Below are 24,551 nucleotides of genomic sequence, written 5' to 3'. Positions count from 1 at the left end.
TCTCAGCATAGAAACACAGGGGAAGGCCTAGGCCCTCCCTGGGGAGCAGAAAGGGGATGTGATAGGGGGCTGGTGGGGGGTAAGAGAGGAGGAGGGAGAGGGAATTGGAATTGACATGTAAAACAAACTCGTTTCTAATTTAAATTTTAAAAAGGGGGGGAAAGGTTTAAGTTATAGGCTAGTTTTGTTAAATAGACATGTCAGTTATGCTGATAATGAAAATGTACACTGGTTATTTACACACAATCTACCTCATCTTCATAAGATACTTGGAAATTGCTGTATTACAAGACGGTGTACCAGAATCTGACATTTCTGGTCAATGAATGTCTTGATGACACCTTGAGTTAATGACTGAATGGCCACAGATTTCAGGTCCCTGGCTTTTTTACGTGCAAATTCAACATATGATGACTCATTTTTAACATTGCAAAAGAAAACCCTTTCCAACTATATTTGAAGATCTAAGCACATTTGTCATATTTATGTTATTGATTCTGACCATAAAAATGGAATATAAAGGTGAAGAAGAAATTAACACCTGTCTGGCGATTGGAAAGGCTCAAATGAATGTCGTGTGAGACCATTGAGACTATTCTAGAACATGTTAAGAATGTTCTTAATGTCAAAGGAAGACCCTTTGAGGGATATTTGTCAGCTTTGAAAGGATAAATCCACATATTTATGCATGTGTGGAGATACATATATTATATTTGTGTGAATAGGAGAAAATATAAATGTATTCATATACCTGCGAAGTTATGATGCTATATTTAGCAATCCTCAATAACACAACAAGTTGGGTTAAAATAACATGATCTAAAGAAATGATTTGTGCAACTCTAGCTTTTTATATTTTTATTATCTACCCAATTCACTTGAGAGTCTTATTTTGGTTGCATGAACCTGGGAAAAATATTTTCAGGAAATAAATTTTGGTTTCATAGGCTTGCCATTCCAGCAAGAAAGGGAATATATTCTGCCTAAAATACCTTCAGAAAAAAACATAAATGAATAGTTCATGAAGTGTCTGTGGCCATACATTCAAACAAAGGGTGCCTTGCTTTGCCTCCCACATCTTAAAAAGACAAGATCCGCTAACTCCATATTTACATTCAGATATTACCTAGTAGTTTCAAGATGTTTCTGAGCAGATTATCTCATAACAGTTTTAGGTACACTAACTGATCTTGGTTTCCATTTTATTTTTTAATGTGAAATGTTATTAACTTATATATATATAAAACCATTAAACATGATTATATCTACAGATTAGCAAATGATTGTGAATTCTAATTTTCTATATTAGCTTACTTCAGTTGGTTGATACCCTTTGTTTAAGATTTATTTATATTTATGTTATGTGCATGTGAGTAAGTCTGAATGCATGTATGTACACTACAGACATGCAGGTACCCATTCAGGCAGGAAGAAGGCAGTAGAATCTCTGGAACTGGAGTTACAGGTGGTTGTGAGCTGCTTCATGGGCTTTTGGGAACCAAACTGGGTCCTCTGCAAGAGCTGTAACTGCTCTTTCACACTGAACCATCTTTCCAGTCCAGTTCTCATCGTAAATGATTTGAAGAACAGTTTCTTTTTTTAATTTTTTTAATTTTATATTAGTTCAAATTAGAAACAAGCTTACTTCACATGTCAATCCCTTCTCCCTCTCCTTCCTCTCTCCCTAACCCCAACCAGTCCCCCACCTCATACCTCCCCTGCTCCTCAGGGAGGGTAAGACCCTCCATGGCGGTTCCCTGAAGAATGGTTTCTGTTTAATGAACATCTTATTCTAAATACTAATCATTATTTTATATTTTAAAATATATTTTATTATAACTGTAGAGGATCTTCATGCTAGTAAAATCCTCTATACGAGTTTGAGTTGTGTTGTGTTCTAGTCTTTCCCTGAGGAACAAGGATTAGTCTTGGCTTCTATGAGATGATTCAGTCCACATATTTATGAAGTGAATTTTATATTACTGTCATTTAGATTCAGTATTATTCCTGCATAGTATCTATGTCTAGACTCTCGGGGATATCATTGATTTCATTATCCTTTTGTCATTACTATACTTGTTTAAAAATATTTAAAGTTTTCCCAGTTGATGAATTTAAAAAAGGTTAAGTCAAAAAGAATTTATGAACACACTGGATACACTAAATACATTTCACTTAATTAGAATATTTGGAGGGTATTCCCTCTGTATTTATTGTGTTAAATTGAGTGAAGATCAGTAGTTCTAATAGTTATTACTTTCCTGGCTTTACAGAGTTGATTTCATGGATCATAGCAACTAATCTGATCAACATAAACATATTAATAATAAATATTATATAACATGTAAATAAGCAAAATATTAAAACTTGTTAAGTGATCTTTTATCATATAAATGTTTAGATTTATATAATTTTGGCAAAAAGAGTACAGGAGTTGTCTATATATTCCATTCTCATTTATTATTGTCTTAAATCACTGGTTACACTTATCATAATTAATAATCCAAGATTTTACCTAAAGTTCATGTTTAAGATATAATTTCTCAGTTTCACATTCAATTTTTTTAAATGTTGTGGCATGTATACCTTCCTCACATCCTTCTGAGACTTTTCTTGTTTGGGGTGATTTTTGAAGTTTTGAAAAACACTAGCCAAGTAATTTGTATAATGTCAGTCCATTGGCATTTACACTGCAGTTTCTCAGCACCACAGTGTTGAGGGGAGAGAATTTAAACTGCATGACCTCATCAGTAGAATATCTCTGTTAATTTTTCAAAATATTTCGCACAGGAAGTTTGTCTGCTTTGCCCATTCATTCATTCAATGTGTAATTTATTTATATCTATTGAACTTATTTGTGTTTATTGTTATTGTACATTATAAAACAATACAATGTGATTTATTTTGTTCAGTTTGTTCACACTCTAGGGGCTGTAACTCTTCTACTTTGCTTTTCTAACCCTTTGACATTTCCTCCATACATTTGGGTCTTTATTTTGCTACATTCTCACTTTCTGGCATCATAAGACACATCAAATTTTGGTATGCAGTTGGTCAAGGTCTAGTCCCTGTTGTCCCACTAAGATATGATCTCCTTTTATTGGAGAATAAGATTTACAATGAAGATCTGACCAGCAAGTATTCTCCTTGATGTTCTGATCTTACTTGTGTGGCCTTTCACTTGGTAGTGATAAAAGATATAAAGATAAAAGTTTTGTGTATAGCAATATACATATTTGGTTCTACACACACACACAAACATATATATATATATATATATATATATATAACTATAATTATTTTTGTCATTATCTCCTTAGACTGAGGTAAATATAAGTTCATAATATGTCTAAATGTGGTACATTATCACACAAATCATTCAGATCTTCTCCAGTATCTTATTTGTAATCTTTAATCCAAATATCAAGAAATTTCCTCTCCCATTCCTTACCTATGCCTTTAAAATTTTAGTGTGAATTTTCCATACTAAGTCATGTCTCTTTATAAACTTTATTTACTATAGTATATTTCCAATGTATAATGATTTTTCTTTTTCTTACTAATATATGCATGTACAGATTTATTGTGTCTGTGAGGTTGTTATACACACCATTCATGCATTTAGACTGATTTTTTAGATTGTAAATTATTTGCACTATGCACCCACATTAGTAATACATTAAGGTTTACTTAATGCTCTGGTATTACATGGGTTTTGATAGATGCTCAGTGTCTTATGTTTACCATTGCATTTAGTGTTGTATAGGAATTTTGTATTGTATATGAATGTATTTATAATTAAGTTTCCCTGTCATAAAAGTACCTACCATAATTCACCTATACAGTTACATTCCTATATTCACAAACCACTGGCCATCACAATATCTTTGATACCAGTGCAGCTTTGAATTGTCTAGTGTCTTGGCACTTGCACTTGAGTGTGTTTACATGGTAGAACAATGATTCTTCAAATATTTTAAATGATATATGGGTCAGAGACACATGTCATGGATGGATCGTGTGTTTAAAATATTCCAGGTTCTATGTTCAATTCCCTCCACCAAAATATGCTATAACTATTTGTCATGAATGTGTGATTGGTTGTCCTCAATGTTCTGTTCCACAGAGAAATGACAAGCACATCAAAAAACACAAGACCACAACTTCGTGACAAATTTTCTTAGTTTCTCTTCATTTAAGAAAGCTTTGAGGGAACTTCATTGCAAACTAGTGTAGATAGGAATGTAGGTTCTCTACTCAAGTGGGAGTGGAGACCAGACGGATTTTCAGAAGTGTTTGGTTGTGGTGGAGTGGTTACTGACCAAGTAGTATCCTTCTTGCTAAACTTGCCCCTTTACAGTATTTTGACTACAGAGACCAATCAGGGATCTTGGGTTATTCAATCTATTGGTTCTTTCTTATTTTATTTGTATAAATGATGACAAATGGGCACTTTGTCATCCTATTACTGTGAGACTTCCTATTACCCGAAATTCCCAGCTAGTCTGCCATCTACCATTACTCTGTTTTCTAAGTCTTCTAATAGTTTATATACAAGGAACTAATTTTTCTTAGCAGAAAACAAAGATATTGCTAAAATATGTGCCAAAGAAAAAGTTATGGTGACTTAAAATATATAGCATTGATGGGTACATAAATAAGTGACTTAGACTCTGTAAAAAACCTTTCAAATAAGATGAAGACATCCATGAAGAAAAAGAGTTATTTCTCAAATGGTTTGGGGTAAACTATCCAATTATCTCATGAAACTTTGAATATTTACATCAAACATGCCCGCCTGAATCACTGAGCTAATTTCTCTGTTAACAGAAGTTTAAAGTGGGAAGTGGCTTTATCTTCTTAGTGTTTTTCGTTGTCATTCCTTCAGACATAAAACAAAGATTCAAGTGAGTCATGGGGGCAAATACCTTTATTGCCTCATGTGCAGTGTACATGACAAGGTAATCAGTTCATAACTTAAGGAAAGGTTAAAATATAGGCAGCAAATATTTCTTCCACTTTTGAAATTTAACCTATTAGTGTATATGCGTTTACTTTTCTCTAATTAATTATTTCCTTAGGAATTTTGAATTAAAATCAACATGAATATAAGTGTTATTCCCATGGCCAGTTACTGGCAGAATTACAGGATGGATATGAGTGACATTTATCATACAAAGTTAGAAAGAATTGGAATTAAGACTTTAATAAATTAGTAGAGAAGTAAAGAACTTAGAATTGATAACATATCCACCATGTAAAAATGTGTTTGTCAGAGAAGGAGTCAATATAGTAATTTGTTTTTATGAACTCTGTATTAGACTACTTGCCTTCCACAGGGTAGGCTCCATCTTTCCCGCATTTTATTCAAGAAAATAACATTGAAATTGTGAAATATATATGCACTGTATATTTTCTGAATAAACAAATGAGTACATAAGACACATAAAAAGAAATATGCCTTATTAATTGAAAATTATGGTAATAAAAATTGAAGCTCTATTCAAACTTTTTATATATGTTAGACTACATAAAGTGTTAGAATATATTAGAATGATGTTCTAATGAGATGGAAGCTTCTCAATATAATTAACTTATTTTTATTTATGTAAAAATCAAAGTGAACACTTTGTTCAGTCTCTGTCTTTTTTAATAGAATCCTAGCTATGATTTAAGAAATGATTCATATTTTATTGACTAAAGGGATCACATGACTTTCTTTGATGTTATTTATTGAAAACCCTTTTCAGGCTCAGCACATCTCAAGGGTATTGTATGAGTTACAGAATTGAATGCTCGGGAAAATGTTACAATATATGAATTAAGACAGGCTTTCATCAATATCCCTGTCTCTGATATTCTTAAGTGTCAGACAGTTCCCCTCAGTTTAATCTTTAATTTACTTTATCATCCCTTTTATTCTCAATCACTAAATAATCACTGAGAGTCAAAGATTAACCTTGAACTTCTTTAGCCATAAAAAGATATGAATTCCTAATGGAATTTATGTGTTCACCGTATCCCCTTTAATGCAATATTTCACAAGTCTCTGGGGACAAAATATATTAGGAAATAGTATCAAAAGATTTATCCATAAATTGCTAGTTGTTTTAGCAAAATTAATTTTACATCAATGATACATAGTTCCACCTTCTGTTTGTTGCCTTTAATAAAAGTAAATAGAACAATTGGCTCTAGTACAAATAAATAGAACAATAATAAAAATAACAATTGGATCAAGTATCTGTTTAGCCTCCAGAGAATGAGGTATTAGACATACATGCTAAATCTCCAAATCAAGAAAATATAAATACATAAATCCTTTGGGTCCTTTCTTTATATATTCTCTCTGTAAATCTCCCTATATCCGTAAAATGCAAATAAGTCGTGTATTTCATATCTGTACATTATAAATTCATGTGGAGATCCTGCATGATTTTCTAGATGCCATTCTATTAAATAGTCTGTTATTAAATACTATTGCATTATTTCATTACCACCTTCTGAGATCAAATTCTTATTGTGAATCCATTGAGGAAAAGTAATGAAATGGCAGCAAGTAGTATTGATTATTGGGGTGTTAACCATAAGTGCAATGTGATGTTAATGTTTTCTCCTTTGCTACTCATCCATTATTGTGATCTATTAAATCATCCTGTTGCTGTTTCTTTACTGTTGCTATGATAAATAACCTGAAAATAGCAACATAGAGAGAAAACAATTATTCTGTTTCACATTTCAAGGGTACAGTTCATCCTGCAGGGGAAGTCGAGGCAACAGGAGCATGAACCAGCTCCTTAAATTCACAACCCCAAGCAGATATGCTGAACTCCTGCAGCTCTCTGTCTTCATTTTTATTGTACAGGATGCAAACAAGCAACAGTGGGCAGGTCTTCCCATCTCCACTAGAACAGGCAATGCCTGGGGCATCAATATCCTGTTGATTCAAGTTCTCTGGAAAGCTAGACCCAAAACACCACAAAGCAGCTTGCAAAAGCAAAGCCTTCTGAGTCCCAACTGGCTTGTCTGTCAGCTTAATGTGGGTGTTGTTTGTATTTGTCCATTAGGGTTATGGAATATGTTAGATCATGGTACTGTTCTGAACCATTCACATTTTTAGCCTTTTACATTGCTTATTGAACCTTCAATATTCTAAGGAAATAACTGCACATATCTCTTTAAAATTAACTTTTTTCCATTTTTTATTTGAATTAGAAACAAGATTGTTTTACATGTTAATCCCAGTTCCCTCTCCCTCCCCTCCTTCCCTACCACCCTCCCCCTTCAACTAAAACCCTATCACATAACTTTTCTGCTTCCCAGGGAGGGTGAGGCCTTCCATAGGGCTCTTAAGGGTCTGTCATATCCTTTGGGATAGGGCCTAGGCCCACACCTGTGTGAATTATATTCTGAAACTGGTATATCTGGTTCACAGATATTTATAGTTTAGAAAAGTAAAAAATACTGTGAGTATGCAAGAATATAATGTTTGAAATCTGACTCAGGTGGACCAGTATCACTTTCTTTCCATGTTCAACTTGCTGCACAGAAATAACTGATTCCCCATTAATCCTTTTGCCTCTTTTTTCTTTCTCTGTGTTAATGAACAAAACTCTTTAGGAGGAATGTATTACCAGAATAATTAGATGCAATGTGTAAAAAGTAGGAAAGAGGTGTCCAGAACTATAAACTCAGAAATCCCATAATTTCTTTCAGATTCTTATCAATGCTAGGAATCTTGCATAAATTCAAGGACAGGTGGATTTAACTGCACATGCTAAAACATGTTCACTGCTAGTCTCACTGTTGTGCCCAAATTCTGAACCCCCAAATCACCAAGAGGACCATTTCGATGCAAAAGCAGTCTTTTATTGCAGCTGTTTAATGAGCTAACCCCATTAGCTAGGGCATTTCATCCATCCTCCTTGGTGGATGGCTGGATAAAGACCTAGAGAAACCAGGAAACAGGGATCTTATACAGCAACATAAGGGGAATATCTAGGGGTACGCACAGACTCAGGATTGGTGTGCCTCCAGGCTTGGAAGACCTGCCCTGTGTTGATTGGCCAACTGGTTGTTATGGCCCATAGGCTCTCCCAGGGCAGTTGCTATGCTCTGTCACTGTTGTGCAGGTATCCTTATAGCACACTGAGAGTCCTAAAGCACAGCTCCACTAGCTAACTTCTGATTGGTTCCTTGCCTCCTACCTAGTGACCAGAGTAGCCCCAGCAAGATCAAGCAACCATATGTTAGCCTGTCCTGGCTGCCAAAACAGTATCCCACCAGTATTGCTTTGTTTTGTGAAAATGTGTAGATGGTTTTAGGTGAGATAAACAACAGCATGGATGTTCCACTGTTTTTGTTTTCTCTGTTTTTTTTATTTTTAATTGATTCTTTGGGAATTTCACATCCCAATCCCACTCATCTCCCAGTCCTTCTGTATTCACCCCTCCCTCTTGTAGTATCTGCACCCCCGCAGGAAAGCTAAAAAATAAAAGGTAAAAATAAATAATTTTTTAAAAGAAAAACATTTTGCTTCTCCATCTTTCCCACTTCACCATCACTTCTTCATTCATCTAGTGACATTAGGTATCATGTAATATACTCTTTTGTCCAAACAGCTTTACTAGCAAATGTTTATTGTATAAGGAGTTCTTGGTCAGGTTCAAGGCTTCTGCTTTGGTAAACCATAACGGGACCCTCACTGAAACTCCTCTCAGATATCCTGTTGTAGTCGGGAGTCATGGCGGTCCTGCGATTATGGTTTCTCAGGATCAGTCCCTTCGCACATAGGTTTAAAGATGGGATAGATGATGGGGTTTGCCTATTTCAAGTCCTGGATGTGTGCCTAGGTGGCTGCTGAGTTGATCAGTCTAGGCCACCTGGGCTGCTCCTCTCAGCTGAAGGGCAGAGCCAGTTCCTCTCAGCTTAGGGGCAGAGCCAGATCTCCCAGGGTGGAGTGAGGGGTGGGGCCAGCTTTCCTGTGCTTGGGTGTCTCTTATCTTAAGGTTTTGGGTCAGCTCTCCTGGTGGTTGGTGCAGGGATAGGTCACTGGCTAAGAGATTCTGTGAGGCCAGGCTGTGTTGGCACATGCCTTTAATTCCAGCATCGAGACCAGCCAGGTCTACAAGAGCTAGCTCCAGGACAGCCTCCAAAGCCACAGAGAAACCCTGCATCGAAAACCCTCCCCCTCCAAAATAAAGAGATCTTGTGCCATGCAATAATTCTTCTCATTATTAAAGCCTTTACTTATTCCACTTATGTGAGTCTCTTTAATTTCAGACAGACAAAGGACTGTCAGAAGTATGGCAACAAAGCACGCCAAACCCTGATAATCAGTGGCAAAAGGCCACCATCCTGCTGGGAAAATTGAGGAATTTTGAGATCATCTTTCAAGGCATCAGAACAAAGGATCTAGGAGGTGGAGCTGCAATTGATGATATTGAATTCAAGAACTGCACAACTGGTGAGTGTCTGTGAAGCCTTCCTATTCAGAAACACACTTAGAGTGTGGCTGCTTTCATCTTTACTGTTTATAAAGTGTTCTCATCCTATGAATTTTGTCTGTACACACAAATCAATTGAAAAGTGTAGTTTAATAGCTGTAAACTTTAAAAACCTATTTAAAAAGTAATATCTGTCTAAATTCATTTTGCTAATATAACAACTTGTGTCATAAACTCTGTGTCTAAGGAAAACAGAAACTAACTGCTCACTTGTCTAGATGCCCGGAACCCCAAACCATTTGCCAGTTCATGGGACATTTGGAGACAGAACATTTCTGCTGGGTTACATGGCAGAAGGAAAAATTTTCTCTCCAAGGCTATGTTTGTATATTAATTCCATGTTGTCAGCTCTATCCTCATAATCCACTCACAACCTCAAATATTCTACCTTCTAATAACAGCATTGGAAGTTAGTGTCTCAATGGGACATTAAATGGGATTAAGATAGTTTGAGTTGCAATACTTTCTCGTTGTTCATTTGCAAAAAAATAACTCCACTTCCATACCATCAAGTTTCTGCCATGCAGAAGTTTTCTCTTTTAAATGTATTTACAACACAATATAAAATGTAAAGTCTGAGATTTATATACACATCTTTAGATAAAAGTAACAAAAAAAGCCAATAAAACAGAATAGAAACTGGCTGCTAATGCATGCATGAGAAATAAATTTAAGTTCACATCAAGCAGAGCCTGAGGTGGGAGCTATGCTTAGGGGATTTTAAAATGCTGCTCCAAGATTAGACCTGCATTCAAACAATATCAAAGAATTCTGCAATCCTTTCTCACGTCTAACTGTGAAGTCTAGCTACAGATTTTCTTCACAGAACTATCTAGTAAATGTCAAAAATAATTATAAATAAGTTTGCACAGTTTCAGTTTGCAAAATTCTTTAAGAGGAATTCTTTGGTTTTACTTCCAAAATAGTCCTGTGTGATACATGCTGCCAATGAAAGACACTCCTGTGGCTTTCTGCTCCGGTACACTTAGACACAAGCCTCTTGGGAAGATGAACTAATCCTGTATGTGAATTAATCTCACTGTTGCTCTCATATTAAAGTATCATTTCACCAAGGGAGTTCAAAAAAGCAACTTTGGTATGACTGATATTATCTGTCCATCTTATGAGTACTGCTGCTTCAAACTTGTCTGGTTCATCAGAAACAAACCTTTTAAAACTCTGCTCCTCTCCCACTATTATTTCTAGACAAGGCAGGTGCTCCTCAGTTGCCTGACATATGTACAGGAATGGCGGTCTCTTCACGTGTGCCCTATGATCTTGGGAGCACATAGCTCTGGGTGTGTAAGACGTCCTAATAGGACTTGGAGATGTTTAGGATCTGATGCTTCAACAAATAAAAGTACAGTTATGCACAATAATAAAGAGAAGATATTCTTAATTGTCCTTCATTAAATAATTACTTAGTAAATTTCCTAGTAATACATTGATTAGGGATCAAATTCATTTTTTTAAATAAACCTGAAGAATGGCTCTATTATGTAGTTTGTTCTAGCTTACAACATGAAATATGTGTCTTTTTGGACAAGTTACTATAGAAGCAAACAAGTAACACACAGCAAAAGATGATAAAGTTACAGCCCATTCTTATTCTAGCTGTTTTAAAAATGATCCATATTCAAAGCTTATAAAGTTCAACATCCATTCATAAGATAGAGGAAAAGAATATTACTGAAAAAGAAAGAAATGTCCAGCTTTATAGTTATAAAAGTTCTTAATTCACAGGGATACCCATTTCAACTAATTACAATATAAGTATAACCATTTCCTAATTGTAACCATTCACCTAATGCAGACGTTACTATTAATGCTAAGTAGCATTTGTACCCAATTTTGCAAGAAGATCCCTGGACACACACGTGTTCTCTTTTTCTTATCTAAAAGCAAGTGACGTAATTTTTTGCCTTATTTTTCTTACCTGTAAAATACCAGTGATGGCATTCCTATTTCATAAGATGCACATGAAGATTCAATTACTAACTAAATAAAGCATATTAGGAACATTTGGTGTCTTAATAGTTGTTATCTTAAAAAAAACATACAAACAACAGCAAAAGGCTAAAAATTGTTTTAGTAGTGAAAAATTCTGCATCAACAATCAGTCTGATTTTCTTAAGCCCCCAATTTCCACATGCTTGGCAATCTATTGATTACTCAGTTTGAAGAAAATTCTGCAAGATTCAATGCATATCTCTTCATAACAGGGATGAATGTGTCCCTTAATGTTCCGGCATATGGATTTTTAATTTCCCATTTCATAGCATCATTCTTGATTCTTATCACCCCTCACACACTGCCAATGTGTTACCTCTGGATAGTCTATTTCCAGGACTTGTCTGTAAACTACCTCCAAGACACCAACAAACCTAGGTTCGCACTGTAAAACATAAATAGTTCTATAAATTATTCCATCATTTTCAGAAAATATAAAACTCCAAGTGAGTCATTGCCAGCTTCCAGGGCAGGAAAAAGGAATGATAATATTTAGGGAATAGAAAATATTTCCAGAAGTCAATACAATATACTAAGTTGAAAAATTTCTACTTTATTTTTCCATAAATTCAGAATAGTCAATCCTATCACACCCACCAAATAAGCCTGACTACAAAAAATGAAATAATGTGAAGGACCATGTGAGAATGTAGCACCAATTTTAGATGTCTAGTACATTGTCTTTGCACCTAATCTGAAGAAGACGTTCTCTTTTGTTACACTTTCATGCCTTTCATTTTACCTCTCAAAACCTATAAAGACTCCTGACTATTCCTGGAAAAAATAAGTGATCTGAAGGGAAAACGGGTGGCATGATGATCGGCCCTGCATCACCTTTGATTACCCTGAAATTGGGAGATCACAAAGTGTGATTGCTGTGTATAAAGTTCATAAATAAATAAATCTATACACAGAATCCAATAGAATTTGGTGTTAAGGTATAATTTATACATTCTGTTTATGTAGTAAGTTCTGTTTCTGCTCAATGTATGAGTATCATATTATTTTAAAATAAATACTAGAGTAGAGAAAAATGATGCCAAGTGGAAAAAGTAAACATCTCACCCTATTAAAATATTAGAAATTACTTTTACTCTTAATAATAAACATCTATAGTGTTTGTGACTTTGTAATGTAGGAATAAAAAAGTGATGTTTATAAGTGGAAGGTGGATGGATAGAAAAACAGTTGAAAATATATCTATAGAGACTATTTGTACAAGTATTTTTATGACTAATTTATTATTTATTTCCTTTTAAAATTTAATTTAGAAAGAAGCTTGCTTAACATGTTAATCCCAGTTCCCTCTTCCTCCCCTCCTCCCCCGCCCCCAACCAACCCCCCTCTGTTCCCCAGGGAGGGTGAGGCCCTCCATGGGGGATCTCAAAAGTCTCATATCTTTCAAGGCAGGGCCTAGGCCCTCCCCCATGTGTCCAGGCTGAGCGAGCATCTCTCCATGTGGCTCCCAAAGTCCATTTCTACACCAGAGATAAATGCTGATCTACCACCCGAGGCCCCATAGATTGCCAAAGCCTCCTCACTGACACCAGAGTTCAGGGGGTCTGGATCAGTCCCATGCTGGGGTCTATGAGTTCCCCCTTGTTCAGCTGTTTCTGTGGGTTTTCACCAGCCTGGTCTTGACCCCTTTATTCAAATCTTTATAAAATATAAAAAATAAGAAAACATCTTTTTTCAAGAATTTTTATTCTGGCAGCAGTATGAGGTACTTAAAATAACATCCATCCAGTGTTGTGCCATTCAGTGATAACAGGTGTCATAAATGACATAAAAAAGAAAGTGATTAGAGTAGTAAGAAACACTCAATTTGAGGGTTGCAGTTGGGCATTCTAAATAAAAGTAGAAGTCAATCATGAAGACATTTATGGAAAGAATAACCTTGAGATGGGAAGATTTAAGTAAACACATTGCTAGAACAGAATAATGGTATAGAGATAATTATGTGTATAGAATGGCATATAGAATTTTTCATTCAAATCTGTGCTTTCTATGTACAAATAGACTCTCCCAGAAAGGGGACTAAACAAGGAGATGGTAGAGGGAGATTTCTTAAGTGTAATTTTGGCTCTGGAGAATATTGAACAAATCCCATAAAGTTGTCCTTATTTAACTGTTGGAAATAAAATTAGCACCTACCCTATAGGATTGATTTGAGGACATAACATATATATATATCGTGTGCATTCAGCATTAATACTTCATGTTAACTATTCTGCCAACATTAAATGATGGGCAGCATAACCATTTAAATTAATCCTCACAACTTCTGAAAGCAAAGCATAGAAAATTAGCCAGATTGGTTTTCCTTCTAATAGTTAATGGTAACTCCCCATTGTTAAGATACTCCTAAAAAATCACATTGATTACCTGCAGGTAAAAAGCAGCTACCGAGCATATGACAAATGGTGGTCAGTATGAATGATTACTAAGTTTTCTGAGTCCAATAAAGCAGAAGTGTCAGCTATGCAATGAGTTCCAGGAAATGAATGTATTACAACCTAAGGTGATGAAGAACAAGCAAAGTCTAGGGTTCATAACAAACAGGATTGGCATGGCCAGGGAAATCTGTCCAGCACTGATGGAGACTCATTCTAACTTCACATTCACCAATTGTCCCAATTGTTCCACAGTTGACAGTCAAGGGAATAATGTCTTCCTTGGAGTTTATTCTCTAGTGAAAAGGACACACTTGGCAACAGTATAGCAAGATACTTGAGAAACCAGAGATGGACCATGGGAAGTCCCAACCCCTTTCTTCTCTCTTAACTTAGCATGATGCCTTCTCAGGAACTTCATCAGTTATGAGAGTTGATAACTTATGGCCATCAGGAATACTCTCCTACAGAATCTTTGTTTTTCTCAAACACTGCAAACCTGTCAAAGGAGCATCAAACATATCTGTGTTTCTAGCATTCATGGTTTGTAATATTAGCTCAAGTCATTTAAGGTAATGCAAATCCAAGCTTAATTTTTTAATATTCAAGTAATCTTTATTGTTAGAGTCAATCATATTTAGATTATGAAAATATTCTAATAAAAGGATGGATGAAAATTTTAACTCTTGAGGAAATCCAGGTCTTGGAAAGTTTTATTCTTGCTAGTGGTGGTGATGATAGCTTTTTCTTGAGATTGTGTTTCAATATGTAGCACAAGCAAGCCTTGAACATAGTGCTACTGATTAATAAATACCACATTTTCTATAACTTCTTACTATATCTGACAAAGATATTTATTTTTCAGAATATAGTTTCAGCCATGTATCTCTTCACTTAGATGAATTCACATGAGTAAGATCTCCAAGCTTGTTGTAACAACTAGCATGTGTCACTGGAGAAATGAAACTTTGAAATATTGGCTGCAACCCCCATTGCTATAGATTGATTTTACTCAAATTGTTTTATTCAAATATTGCTATCATTCTAGACCTTGCCTATGTGTTGGAAAAGACCTCATGGCAAGTTCAAAACCCACCAGTACCAGTCTCCTTAGAGTTTTTGGATGTGAAGAGATTAGTGAATAATACTGATTTTTCAAAACCTGTGGATTATGGTTAAGTAAAATACAACTTAGCCAATCCTGTTGAAAATGCAGTGCCATTTCTTGTATAATATAGGGCACATTATTTATAGTTACAACAGCTAGAAAGCCATTTTTGTACAAAGAGCTAAGATTGATAAAGAGTTGTCCAGCATTGTGATCTGGGGTACACAAACACATTACTGCTTGTAAGGTCCCATTCTAAGGAGTGTTGTTGCTTAATGAATGAATTAGTATGAGTGATTGACCCTTTATAGGTTTACACAGTGTAAAGATGTCAGCACATAGTAACTTATATTAAGATTTAGTTATCTGTATTAAGAAAAAGACTTTCAGCATTCCCAGTTCTACCCTGTGAGGAAAGACTCAGGGTGCACACAGTTGACACAGTGAACTAAGAGGCAGAGTTGGCCTTTGCAGCATCTGCCCTCTGCTCCAGTCATTGCCAGCTGTGCCCTCACCTGCGTTTATTGCTGGATTTGGTTTGAGACAGGAAGCAAGAGACCACATTGTTAGGGTCAAACATCCTCATTGTTAATCTTAAGACTTAGGATCATAGTTTTTAATTTCTCTAAAATCAGAAAATAATTATTAATCCTGGCCTAGAGCCATATTGTAAACAGAGGACTATTTGATTGAGTTCAGTGTATCTTTAATCAGCTATTTTAAATTAAAACAAAATCAAGACCATGGATGGATCTAATTAGTTTAATATTGTGTTAAAGTAAACCATTTGTGGCATACTGAGAAGATATCAGATATTGCTTTATCTTTCAATTGAGAAAAATTAGCATTTTAATGTTAAAAGGTCTACATTTGAAGATGTAATTTATGTATAGCATAATTATGAATGGAATATTATAATTAAAATTGTTATATTTGATTATAATCAAAACCCAGTGATATGACTTAGTTCATTTGTAATATTAAGAAAAATAATTACTTGAGCAGATATTTTAGTAAGACTTAAATAGCCCTTGAAATAGTTCTAGGTTCAAATGACGGCACTGTAAATCAGAATGCTAACATTATCCTCAGTTCATGTAATTTCTAATTAGAACTGTTTCAAGTCTAATGAACTACTCCACACATCATTGAATCAGTAGGACCATTACATAGACAACACTGTGCTTCTATTTTTGTTGGACTATATTTTATTCAAAATAATATTGATATTTTTCAGTAAAATTTTCACTTTATTCTTATGTGTTTTTTCTTTCTCCATTAGTCAATTGTAAGATGTGCTCCCCAGTCCTAAAATATTTGTATGACTGGTTACAATGTAGAATAAATTTAAGCTTAGGGTGTATTTCAAAAACAATGTGAAACTCTAGAAGATCATATCATGAGACCACCCATGATGAAACTAAGTACACCAAAATCTCTTTGTATTTATGCATATGCATATATTAAACCAGATCTAACATTCACATTTTCTTTTGCTATGTTCATTACATATGTATTTCACATACATACATATGTATCTCACAGCATCTTTACAGTAGCTGATATCTTATATTTTTTAATGACAAGGAGGCTTATGGGAATGTAAGTTTGGGACAAGCTGCTATAATAAAAGGAAATAAAATCATGCAACACAACTGTTAAACCATCATTAAAATTATGAAGATGATTAAAGTACTAAAATTACCAATGCATAGAAGAACTCCAGTAACTTTATTACTCTAAAAAGCAAGGTAGGTGGGTAAAACAAATTTTGTTGAGGAATAATATAAAACTAGGTTAAGGCTGTCGAATTATAGACTATGGGCTTGTAGTATCCCAAAGACTAGGGAGACAGGACTAGAGATTGACTCATTTGATAAAAAAAAAAAAAAGCACTTGAAGACCCGAGCTTAGATCCCCAGAACCTACAAAAATCTGCTACTATCCTGCAGCTCAAACATCTGTCATCTCAGTAGACCTGCAGGAAATGGGAGGCAGACACAGCAGAATTTTCTGAGCTCACAGACCAGCTTCCTGGGTTGTATGACAACAATATGACCCTATCTCAAACAAAGTGGAAAGATAAGGGCAGACCTACAGAGGTTGACCTCCACACATGTGCTGCAGCACATGCATACCTGCACTAATGCTCACATATCACACACACACACACACACACACACACACACACACACACACACACACCTGCACACACTAAAAAAGGACTGGGGGTGCATGTTACAATCAAATAGTTGACACATGTAGCAAGAGAACAGAGGATGCAAATAAGGCATGAACTGAACAGTGCCAGATTCCTTTGTGAGAACTTCTCATGTGTTTCAGAGCTTGGTTTCCAAGGCTGTGCCTTAGAACTACCCCTGTCATAATGAGACTGAATAATGCTGACATCAGCACAAACTCTGTGCTCTGTTAAACTGACCCAGTCTACTTATTGGTTTGCTGGCTATGAGCTTCATTGTTTTACAAAAAAAACAAAAACAAAAACAAAATATATACTGTATAGCTATCAATGAAGCCAACAAAGGAAACTATTGATACTGTTTACTAAACAATAAATGGGTACCAAGAGCAGACTAACACTATTGCATATGTGATCTTATTTATGGAGGTTGAATACAGAACAATGACTTGGAGGGAGTTTGAACCAAATAAATCACACAAATTGCCTTGAGAATTGCCTCAAAGAGCTGCAGAATGAAGTGTTTTGGATTGTTGATTAAAAGGTCAGAGGGAAGCTCAGGGGAAAAAAAGAAAGAAACTAAGTGTGGCTTATATTTCTTTCCACTAGCTTAATCTTAGGTTTGAAGTCTTCCTGCATTCTCATGATAATTGCTGGGAATCTTGATTTTAATTAGGTCTACTCTAATTACCAATAACATCAAGTATCAGGACAGTTTGTTTAAGGACACAGTGAATCTTGTGGAACCCAAAATCAGAAATGCAGACCAGCTTCAGGATGATATTAAAATCAGAGACCAAAAAGCGTGACTAAATTAAACTGTGTTTTTTACGTGCATCTTGTCTCTTTGGGCCATATTATCCTGTCCATCTTTTGTGTGGCCAATTTCTGGAAGCAGATGTCTTTGCTTTACCATTTGAATACAGAAAAGATGACTGAGCAGAGTTTAAGGGCTGGACATATTGCCTCAGACTCTCTTCCCTCATAGTTATACATTCAGACAGACCTGTCTTGGGTCCTAGAACCTCTAACAGTAGTGAGTACTGGACTTAGCTAACAGTAAAGATGACTGCTGGAACTCCACTCTATTGATGACAGAACAAGGCATTCAAGCTGCTTCTTTTTCATTGCAGTATCCTGATACTTCTTATGGGGCATTTTTCAAATACAGACTTGACAATTCAGACTCTAAACCCTCTGTCACCTTTGTACATGGAGGTGATGCACTTCATGGTGCTACCTATCTGCCATACTCAACCTAGTCACCGACATCAGGAATGGCCAGAATTCCAGGGAGATTACTAATATCTTCCAACTGGCAAATCATAAATCCTGCTGTTTGAGGGCGCTGTCAATCCCATGGGGATTCTGAGAAATCCCAAAACCCTGGGCAAATCCTGTTTGTGGTAGTCTGAGGCTGCATCATCTCAGCTGTTCTGGATGTTGAATCACCTGGGCCACTCCTTCAGGAGTCTTGCTTGATCAAACCATATTAGTCTGGAAGGAATCCAAAGCTTTTCATTTTCTGTGAAAACGAAAACAGAATGTCTTTTCCAAAGTAACGTTGACTTAAATTATAAAGTCTAGGCATTTTTTAAAATATATAAGTTGGATTAATCCAGCAGCATTTATAATCAAATTCTTTAGCAGCTGTTACTCCTTTTCAGCAGTCACACAATTCAAAGACAACACAATAGCAAACAGTATCCAGACTCTCTGTATATTTTCCATCTTATGTGGTTTTCTTTTATTACTCTATTTCTTTTACTTTTTTCCCTGTTTTTTGAGACAGAGTTTCTTTGTGTATTTTTGCCTGTCCTGGAATTCACTCTGTAAACCAGGCTGGCCTTGAAATCAGAGAGATCCACCTACCTCTGCCTCCAGATGCTCATGTCCTTCATTCAAGTTGGCATGCTGTGTTCCCACTGCCTGTCGATGTCTTCCATATACTGTAAATTTTCTTTAGATTACCTATACTTAATGCAATGCAAATGCTAGGTAAACAGTGTTACACGGTATTGTTAGGAAATGATGACAAGACAGCAAATCCTAAAAATGTTCAGTAGAGATGTGGATATTCCCCTAACTGAATTTGTGGATCTAAAGCATGCAGGGATGGAGAACCAAATGTGTTGTCGAAGAAGGAAAATCTCCAATCTTCTCTGTTTCTATCGGATGTCTATGGAGGTTGCTTCCTGCTTGCTTTTCCATAGACTTAGGGAATTGCCTTATCTGTACATTTCCAAACACTTAGCTTTCTTATAGTTCTTCCACTTCTAGCAAGACCTCTTTTTATTTCAAAAACAATTTATTTCCTCCAATCCTCACAAACAGTGATGTTTGTTAACATTGTAAAAAGATTTTTTTCTAATCCATAGGTAAAATAAAACATTTGTTATATTCCTCTATGATTAACACTGAGGTTAAATCACATCATTATAACTTCTATCCTTGTTGGGCCATTTTTTTATGAGATTTGCTAATTCATCCTTTACCAGACATTTCTGTGGTGCTATTGGCATTTTGCAGTTGACTAATCATGGATGGGTGGTCCTGAGTTATATATAAGTAAGCAGGCTTATTAGCATGCATGATAGCAAGTCATGAGGATAAACACTGATTCTTTAGGGTCTCTGTTTCTGTTCCTACCTCCAGGTTGCTGCTCCAAGTTCCTGTGCCTGCTCCCCTCAGTGATGGAGCAATAAATACTTCCCTTCCTAAGTTATTTTTGGTTATTTTTGATCGTAGTAACAACTATGACAGCTAACTAAGATACATGTCTCCATGTTTAAATGTTTGTATTAGTTTACTATGACTGCCATAATAAAAACAAAATAAAAACCCTAAGTCTAATTAGCTTAAACCATATAATTGTATTTTCTCACTTCAAAGAGCTGAAAGCCTAAGATATCAGCAAATTTGTATCTTCTTGATATCTCTTTCCACAGCTTACTTTTGTCCATCTTCATCCACTTACCACATTATCTTTGTCCTTGCATTTCTTGGCATTTCTTCCCTCATCTGATGAGGCTACTAGTCACCTTTCATCTTAGTCCTGACCTAATGCCCTCAGTTTACCCTAATAATCTCTATATCAAAACACAACTGCATGAATTACAGCCTTCTCATGTAATCTCATTCACCCTACAGCAGACTCTTACGAAGCATTGCTTTCATGCAGTTTATTGCCCACAGCCCACTGCAATATCTCAGCCCTTGGGTTCCAGCAATCTTTTGCATACCAAAGGCCCAAAATACAAGAGGGACGATGCAGGCAATGTGAATGTATCAAAGGGAAGTCATGAGTGCTTTTTAAATATGAAACACAGAAAGAAAAAATCCCATCCTGAGGTTACTGAGATCTACAGTGTAATACTTTGAAAGTTGGCACAGGGCAAAGCAATATTAGTCCCATAAATAGTCCTATCATTATTGCAGCAGTGAGCCCATCTGTCTCACAAGTTGGTGATGTAGCAAGTGTGGCCCAGCAGTAGGTAAGACCAAAGATATCTTCCCTTCCTCTTTTGAGTAACCCACAAATCACCTACCAGAAAATTGAAAACCATCCAGCAGGGAATTTCCTGGTCAGTTGCAGATTTATTCCTTTACCTGTTACAACCAACATGTATGGTGTCTTTAGCAATAGGATCTTACTAGGTATTTATAGTTGGCAACTAGGAGCAATGGCAATAGCTTGTGTTGTTTTGAATGCCTCTGGAACCTCCCTGACATATAGCTCATAGGGTAGTAACCATAACCTATAATTGCCACTAAGATTTTCATTTAATATTATAGGTTTCTGGGAGGAGCATTGTTCACCCAGGTAGGTTATTTCTGTTTAAACTCTGATATTTAAATTATACTGTAAATATTCTTACAAGGAAGTGGGCTTCATACAGCTTCTTCATATGACCTTAGAATCACTTAATTTACTCTCTGTTCTTTCATTTCTCAACTCTTCTGCTCCCATTCTTGGCTTAAATCATCAACTCCTAGGATCCACTCCCCCATATTGATATTCTTTCATGTTTGTTCTACTGTATGCTCTCATTATCTGATTTACTTGAATTTCAGGATCACAGGTTTCTAAGTCAGAGCTTCACACACACTTCTTTTTGGTTGACCTTTCCCCTGCCTCTTCATTCTTCCATCCCAATCATTCTACTACTGATGAAACCTTTCTTCCTCCAAGACTCCCAGTTATGTCTTCCATTTCATCTATGTTCTGCAACCCCCTAAATATATAACCTCCAGTCCATTTATAGTTTCCCAGATTCCACAAGTGAAACACAAAAAAGCAAAGATTTTCTGCTAGGAGATATGTATGAGAGAGGATGTGTCACTTTTGTATTTTGGGGCCTGATGACCCCATTTAGTCTTTTGAGAGTTTCTGCCTTGTGTTTCTTTAATTTTTTCCCTTGCAAATCTCTGATACATTTTGCTTCCCTAGCTGCATCATCTACATATTTCTTTCTTAATCCATTGTTCCCTGCTCAAGGGAACATCCTGGATATATTTTTGTTGCTGATTTCTCAGTGGTTAATTAGAATTCTCGTAATTGTCCCACTCTGGTAGAAACTCAAACGTGGAATTAGGTGATTATCGTGATTATCTGAGACACACAGGAATTCATCTGGCTAGATGAAGCTTTTATCCTTTTAATTGCTTTAAATATAAGCATCATCCAAAGTATTAAAAAGGTTCTTTTAATCTATAGTAAGATTAATATGTATTTTGAACAATTAAAGATGGAAAAAGAAATGGAAGTATTAAGAAATTAGTAATTTTATCCCCAACTAATTTCTTTTTTTGAATCTTGCTAATGTATCTCTAGATGATCTTTATGTAAATTGTTTTAAGCTTGCATATATTTTGGGGAGTAGAATCAGAAATGGAAAGTTATCTCCTATATATTAAAAATTACAAACACATTAAAGTGAAGTTAGAATTAGTTCAGCTTTCTCTGATTACCACATGTGGCTTTCCAATAAGCAGGGAACGATGTGAAAGAGGGAAAAATTCTTCCCTCATCAGAACCATTGAGGACTTCAACTGGGCACTAAGGCCTTGGCATTCAGAGGCCTGCCAATTCCCTGAGTTTCTGGCACCCTGGGAAGGCAGAACGCTTATTTCTAGGAAATTGTTCCATACTTAACAAGTCTTGTTTCATCATAATCACACTGATAACAATGTTGCTTGCTGTAGAGCACATCTCTATTTCAACTTGCTAATGTTGACATTCCGACAATCAGTGCTTTCTGAAATGATGAACATTCACCAAGTACAGCGATGCCATTATCTGAAGTCATTACTGAGAATCTGTCTACTATTATTGAAAGATAATATATAATTACTAAATATTTTTTAAATCCAAATGTAAAGAGTTTTTTAAAATATTTTTTGTAAACAATGTTTTGTGCTGGCAATTATTCTGACCAATGATGGAAGTAAAAAGGATCAGGACATTTAGCACTTTTTTAAGTTAAGGGTGGTTTTTTTTGTCAACTCTGTGTGTCTATCTTAGTTAAATCATAGAGGAAGTCATTTTTAAGATATAAAGACTTAAGGAAAGTTGAAGAAAGGAATAAAAATTCAGAAGGAAATGTAGAAAGACAGTAGTGATAAAACATTTATCTAACCTGAAGTATATAATCAAATTTGTTTATGCATTAGGTCATTTGATGCCCATTTACCTATTTGATTCACACATGGATTATAGAATGTCCATTTTTCAGATGTGAAAGCTGAGATTCAAGAAGATTAATTAAATCATAAAATTTGAGTAGATTATATTCAGAGAAGTTTGAAGATTTAATTAACCTTTTTATAAATTTTCTTTTTGTTTGCAATTCATTTGTTAATAATTGTAAAATTTAAAATATAACATAATATATGTCAGTGTCACAGTTTCAAAACTCATTCTCATTCCTCAGTAAACTATTAACATCTAGGGACCTGACTGAAATACTATTATCAAACGACACTTTTGGATTCAAATTTTATTCATATTTCAAATATAAGAAAGTTCATTGAAAGGATCAAAAATAATATTGTAGTAGTTCTATTGGAAGATTTTGTATCATTTTTATTCAGGAAAAACTATAAGTTGATCATGGTTTGACCCTGAAATTGCAAGTAAATTAAAAATTATATACTATTATACTGAAGTGACCACACTACAAAATTAATAATCAAACGGGACTAATTAAAAGTTCTGAAACAGATTGCTCAGCATTTGTAAAGCCCTTTTCTTCAGGAAAGCTCCATAGTTCAAAAAGTCTAAAGGATCCTAGGGTTTTACATTCTTAGAGAAGCATCTATTTCCTTGAAAAAGTTGTTTTTATTTTATTACCCATTGTTTATTATTATAGCCTTTTCCCACTTTTCAAGCAAGACTAACATGGAGGGGCAATCATCCATAGTTATGATTATAGAGTCTATACAAGAAACCACTTTTTGTCTCAAAAATTCAGGGACCTTTATTTTTAAAGATCCTGAATAATGGATAACAGAACTGAAGTAACTAATGAATCCCTGAAAGAACAGTGTATAAGAGCCCAAACAACAAAGTCTCATAAGACCTTTCTTCATCGAGTTTTTATTATATACCTGTTGGCATTTGAGGGAATGTGATTGATGGAAAATTTAATTTAAGGTGGAATAATCCTATTGCATTCATTTGATGAGTTATTACAGTCTATATAGGAAAGGCTTGTATTTTGTAGGTGTGCTCTCCTCTGTGTAGATACTATCATTGAGAAATGATGGGATCCTGAGAACTCTGACTTAATCAAAGAACAGTCTTCACAGATGCATAATATGATAGCATTCCCAGAAAGAGACCTGGTTTGAAGTGGATCTCTGGGGTATATCATGGAGATAGATGTCTTCTGAGCAATCCTTTCTGTGTTTCATGCTGCTTCCTGACTGTGTTCCAGTGAGCAGTTCTGCTCTGTCATTATGCTTCTGATCTATGTCAGGCCATATTCAATGCTGATGATGAAACAAAACCTCTGAACCCTTGATCTGAAAGAAACTTTTCCTCCCTTGTCTTGTTTCTCCCCTGTCTTTGTCAAAGTGACAAAAAGTCTCACTGACATAATTGTCTATTATGAGATTAACCATGCAGTCCAAAGCCTAAGATTTATTTTTATATGTTAACAGAGTTGTTATCTACAAATTTCACCCTTGAAATCTATCAAGATAGGTTTGTCATATTTCTCATATTATTTCAAGTTTGCAATTTTTTGCTGAGCTCCAGTCATAGCTATCCTCAGCCACATGGAACTCATAGGTCATAATTGGTACATACCTTTAATCAATTATGTCTTACA

General features: G+C 35.4%; 1 protein-coding gene across 1 annotated transcript in view; it reads left to right on the top strand.

Annotated features, from left to right (window-relative positions):
* The window catches only part of Malrd1 (MAM and LDL receptor class A domain containing 1), a 608,177-nt gene that overhangs the window by 387,373 nt on the left and 196,253 nt on the right, over nucleotides 1-24,551 (top strand). Inside the window, exon 28 of the mRNA XM_035442808.1 lies at nucleotides 9,283-9,466. Coding sequence (XP_035298699.1) covers nucleotides 9,283-9,466 — 184 coding nt within the window. The remainder of the gene's footprint in view (nucleotides 1-9,282; nucleotides 9,467-24,551) is intronic.

The sequence above is a fragment of the Cricetulus griseus genome, chromosome 3 (genome assembly GCF_003668045.3).
Source record: "Cricetulus griseus strain 17A/GY chromosome 3, alternate assembly CriGri-PICRH-1.0, whole genome shotgun sequence".
NCBI lineage: Eukaryota > Metazoa > Chordata > Mammalia > Rodentia > Cricetidae > Cricetulus > Cricetulus griseus.
The sequence above is the reverse complement of the archived record's forward strand: the minus strand, read 5'-3'. Positions and strand labels throughout refer to the sequence as shown.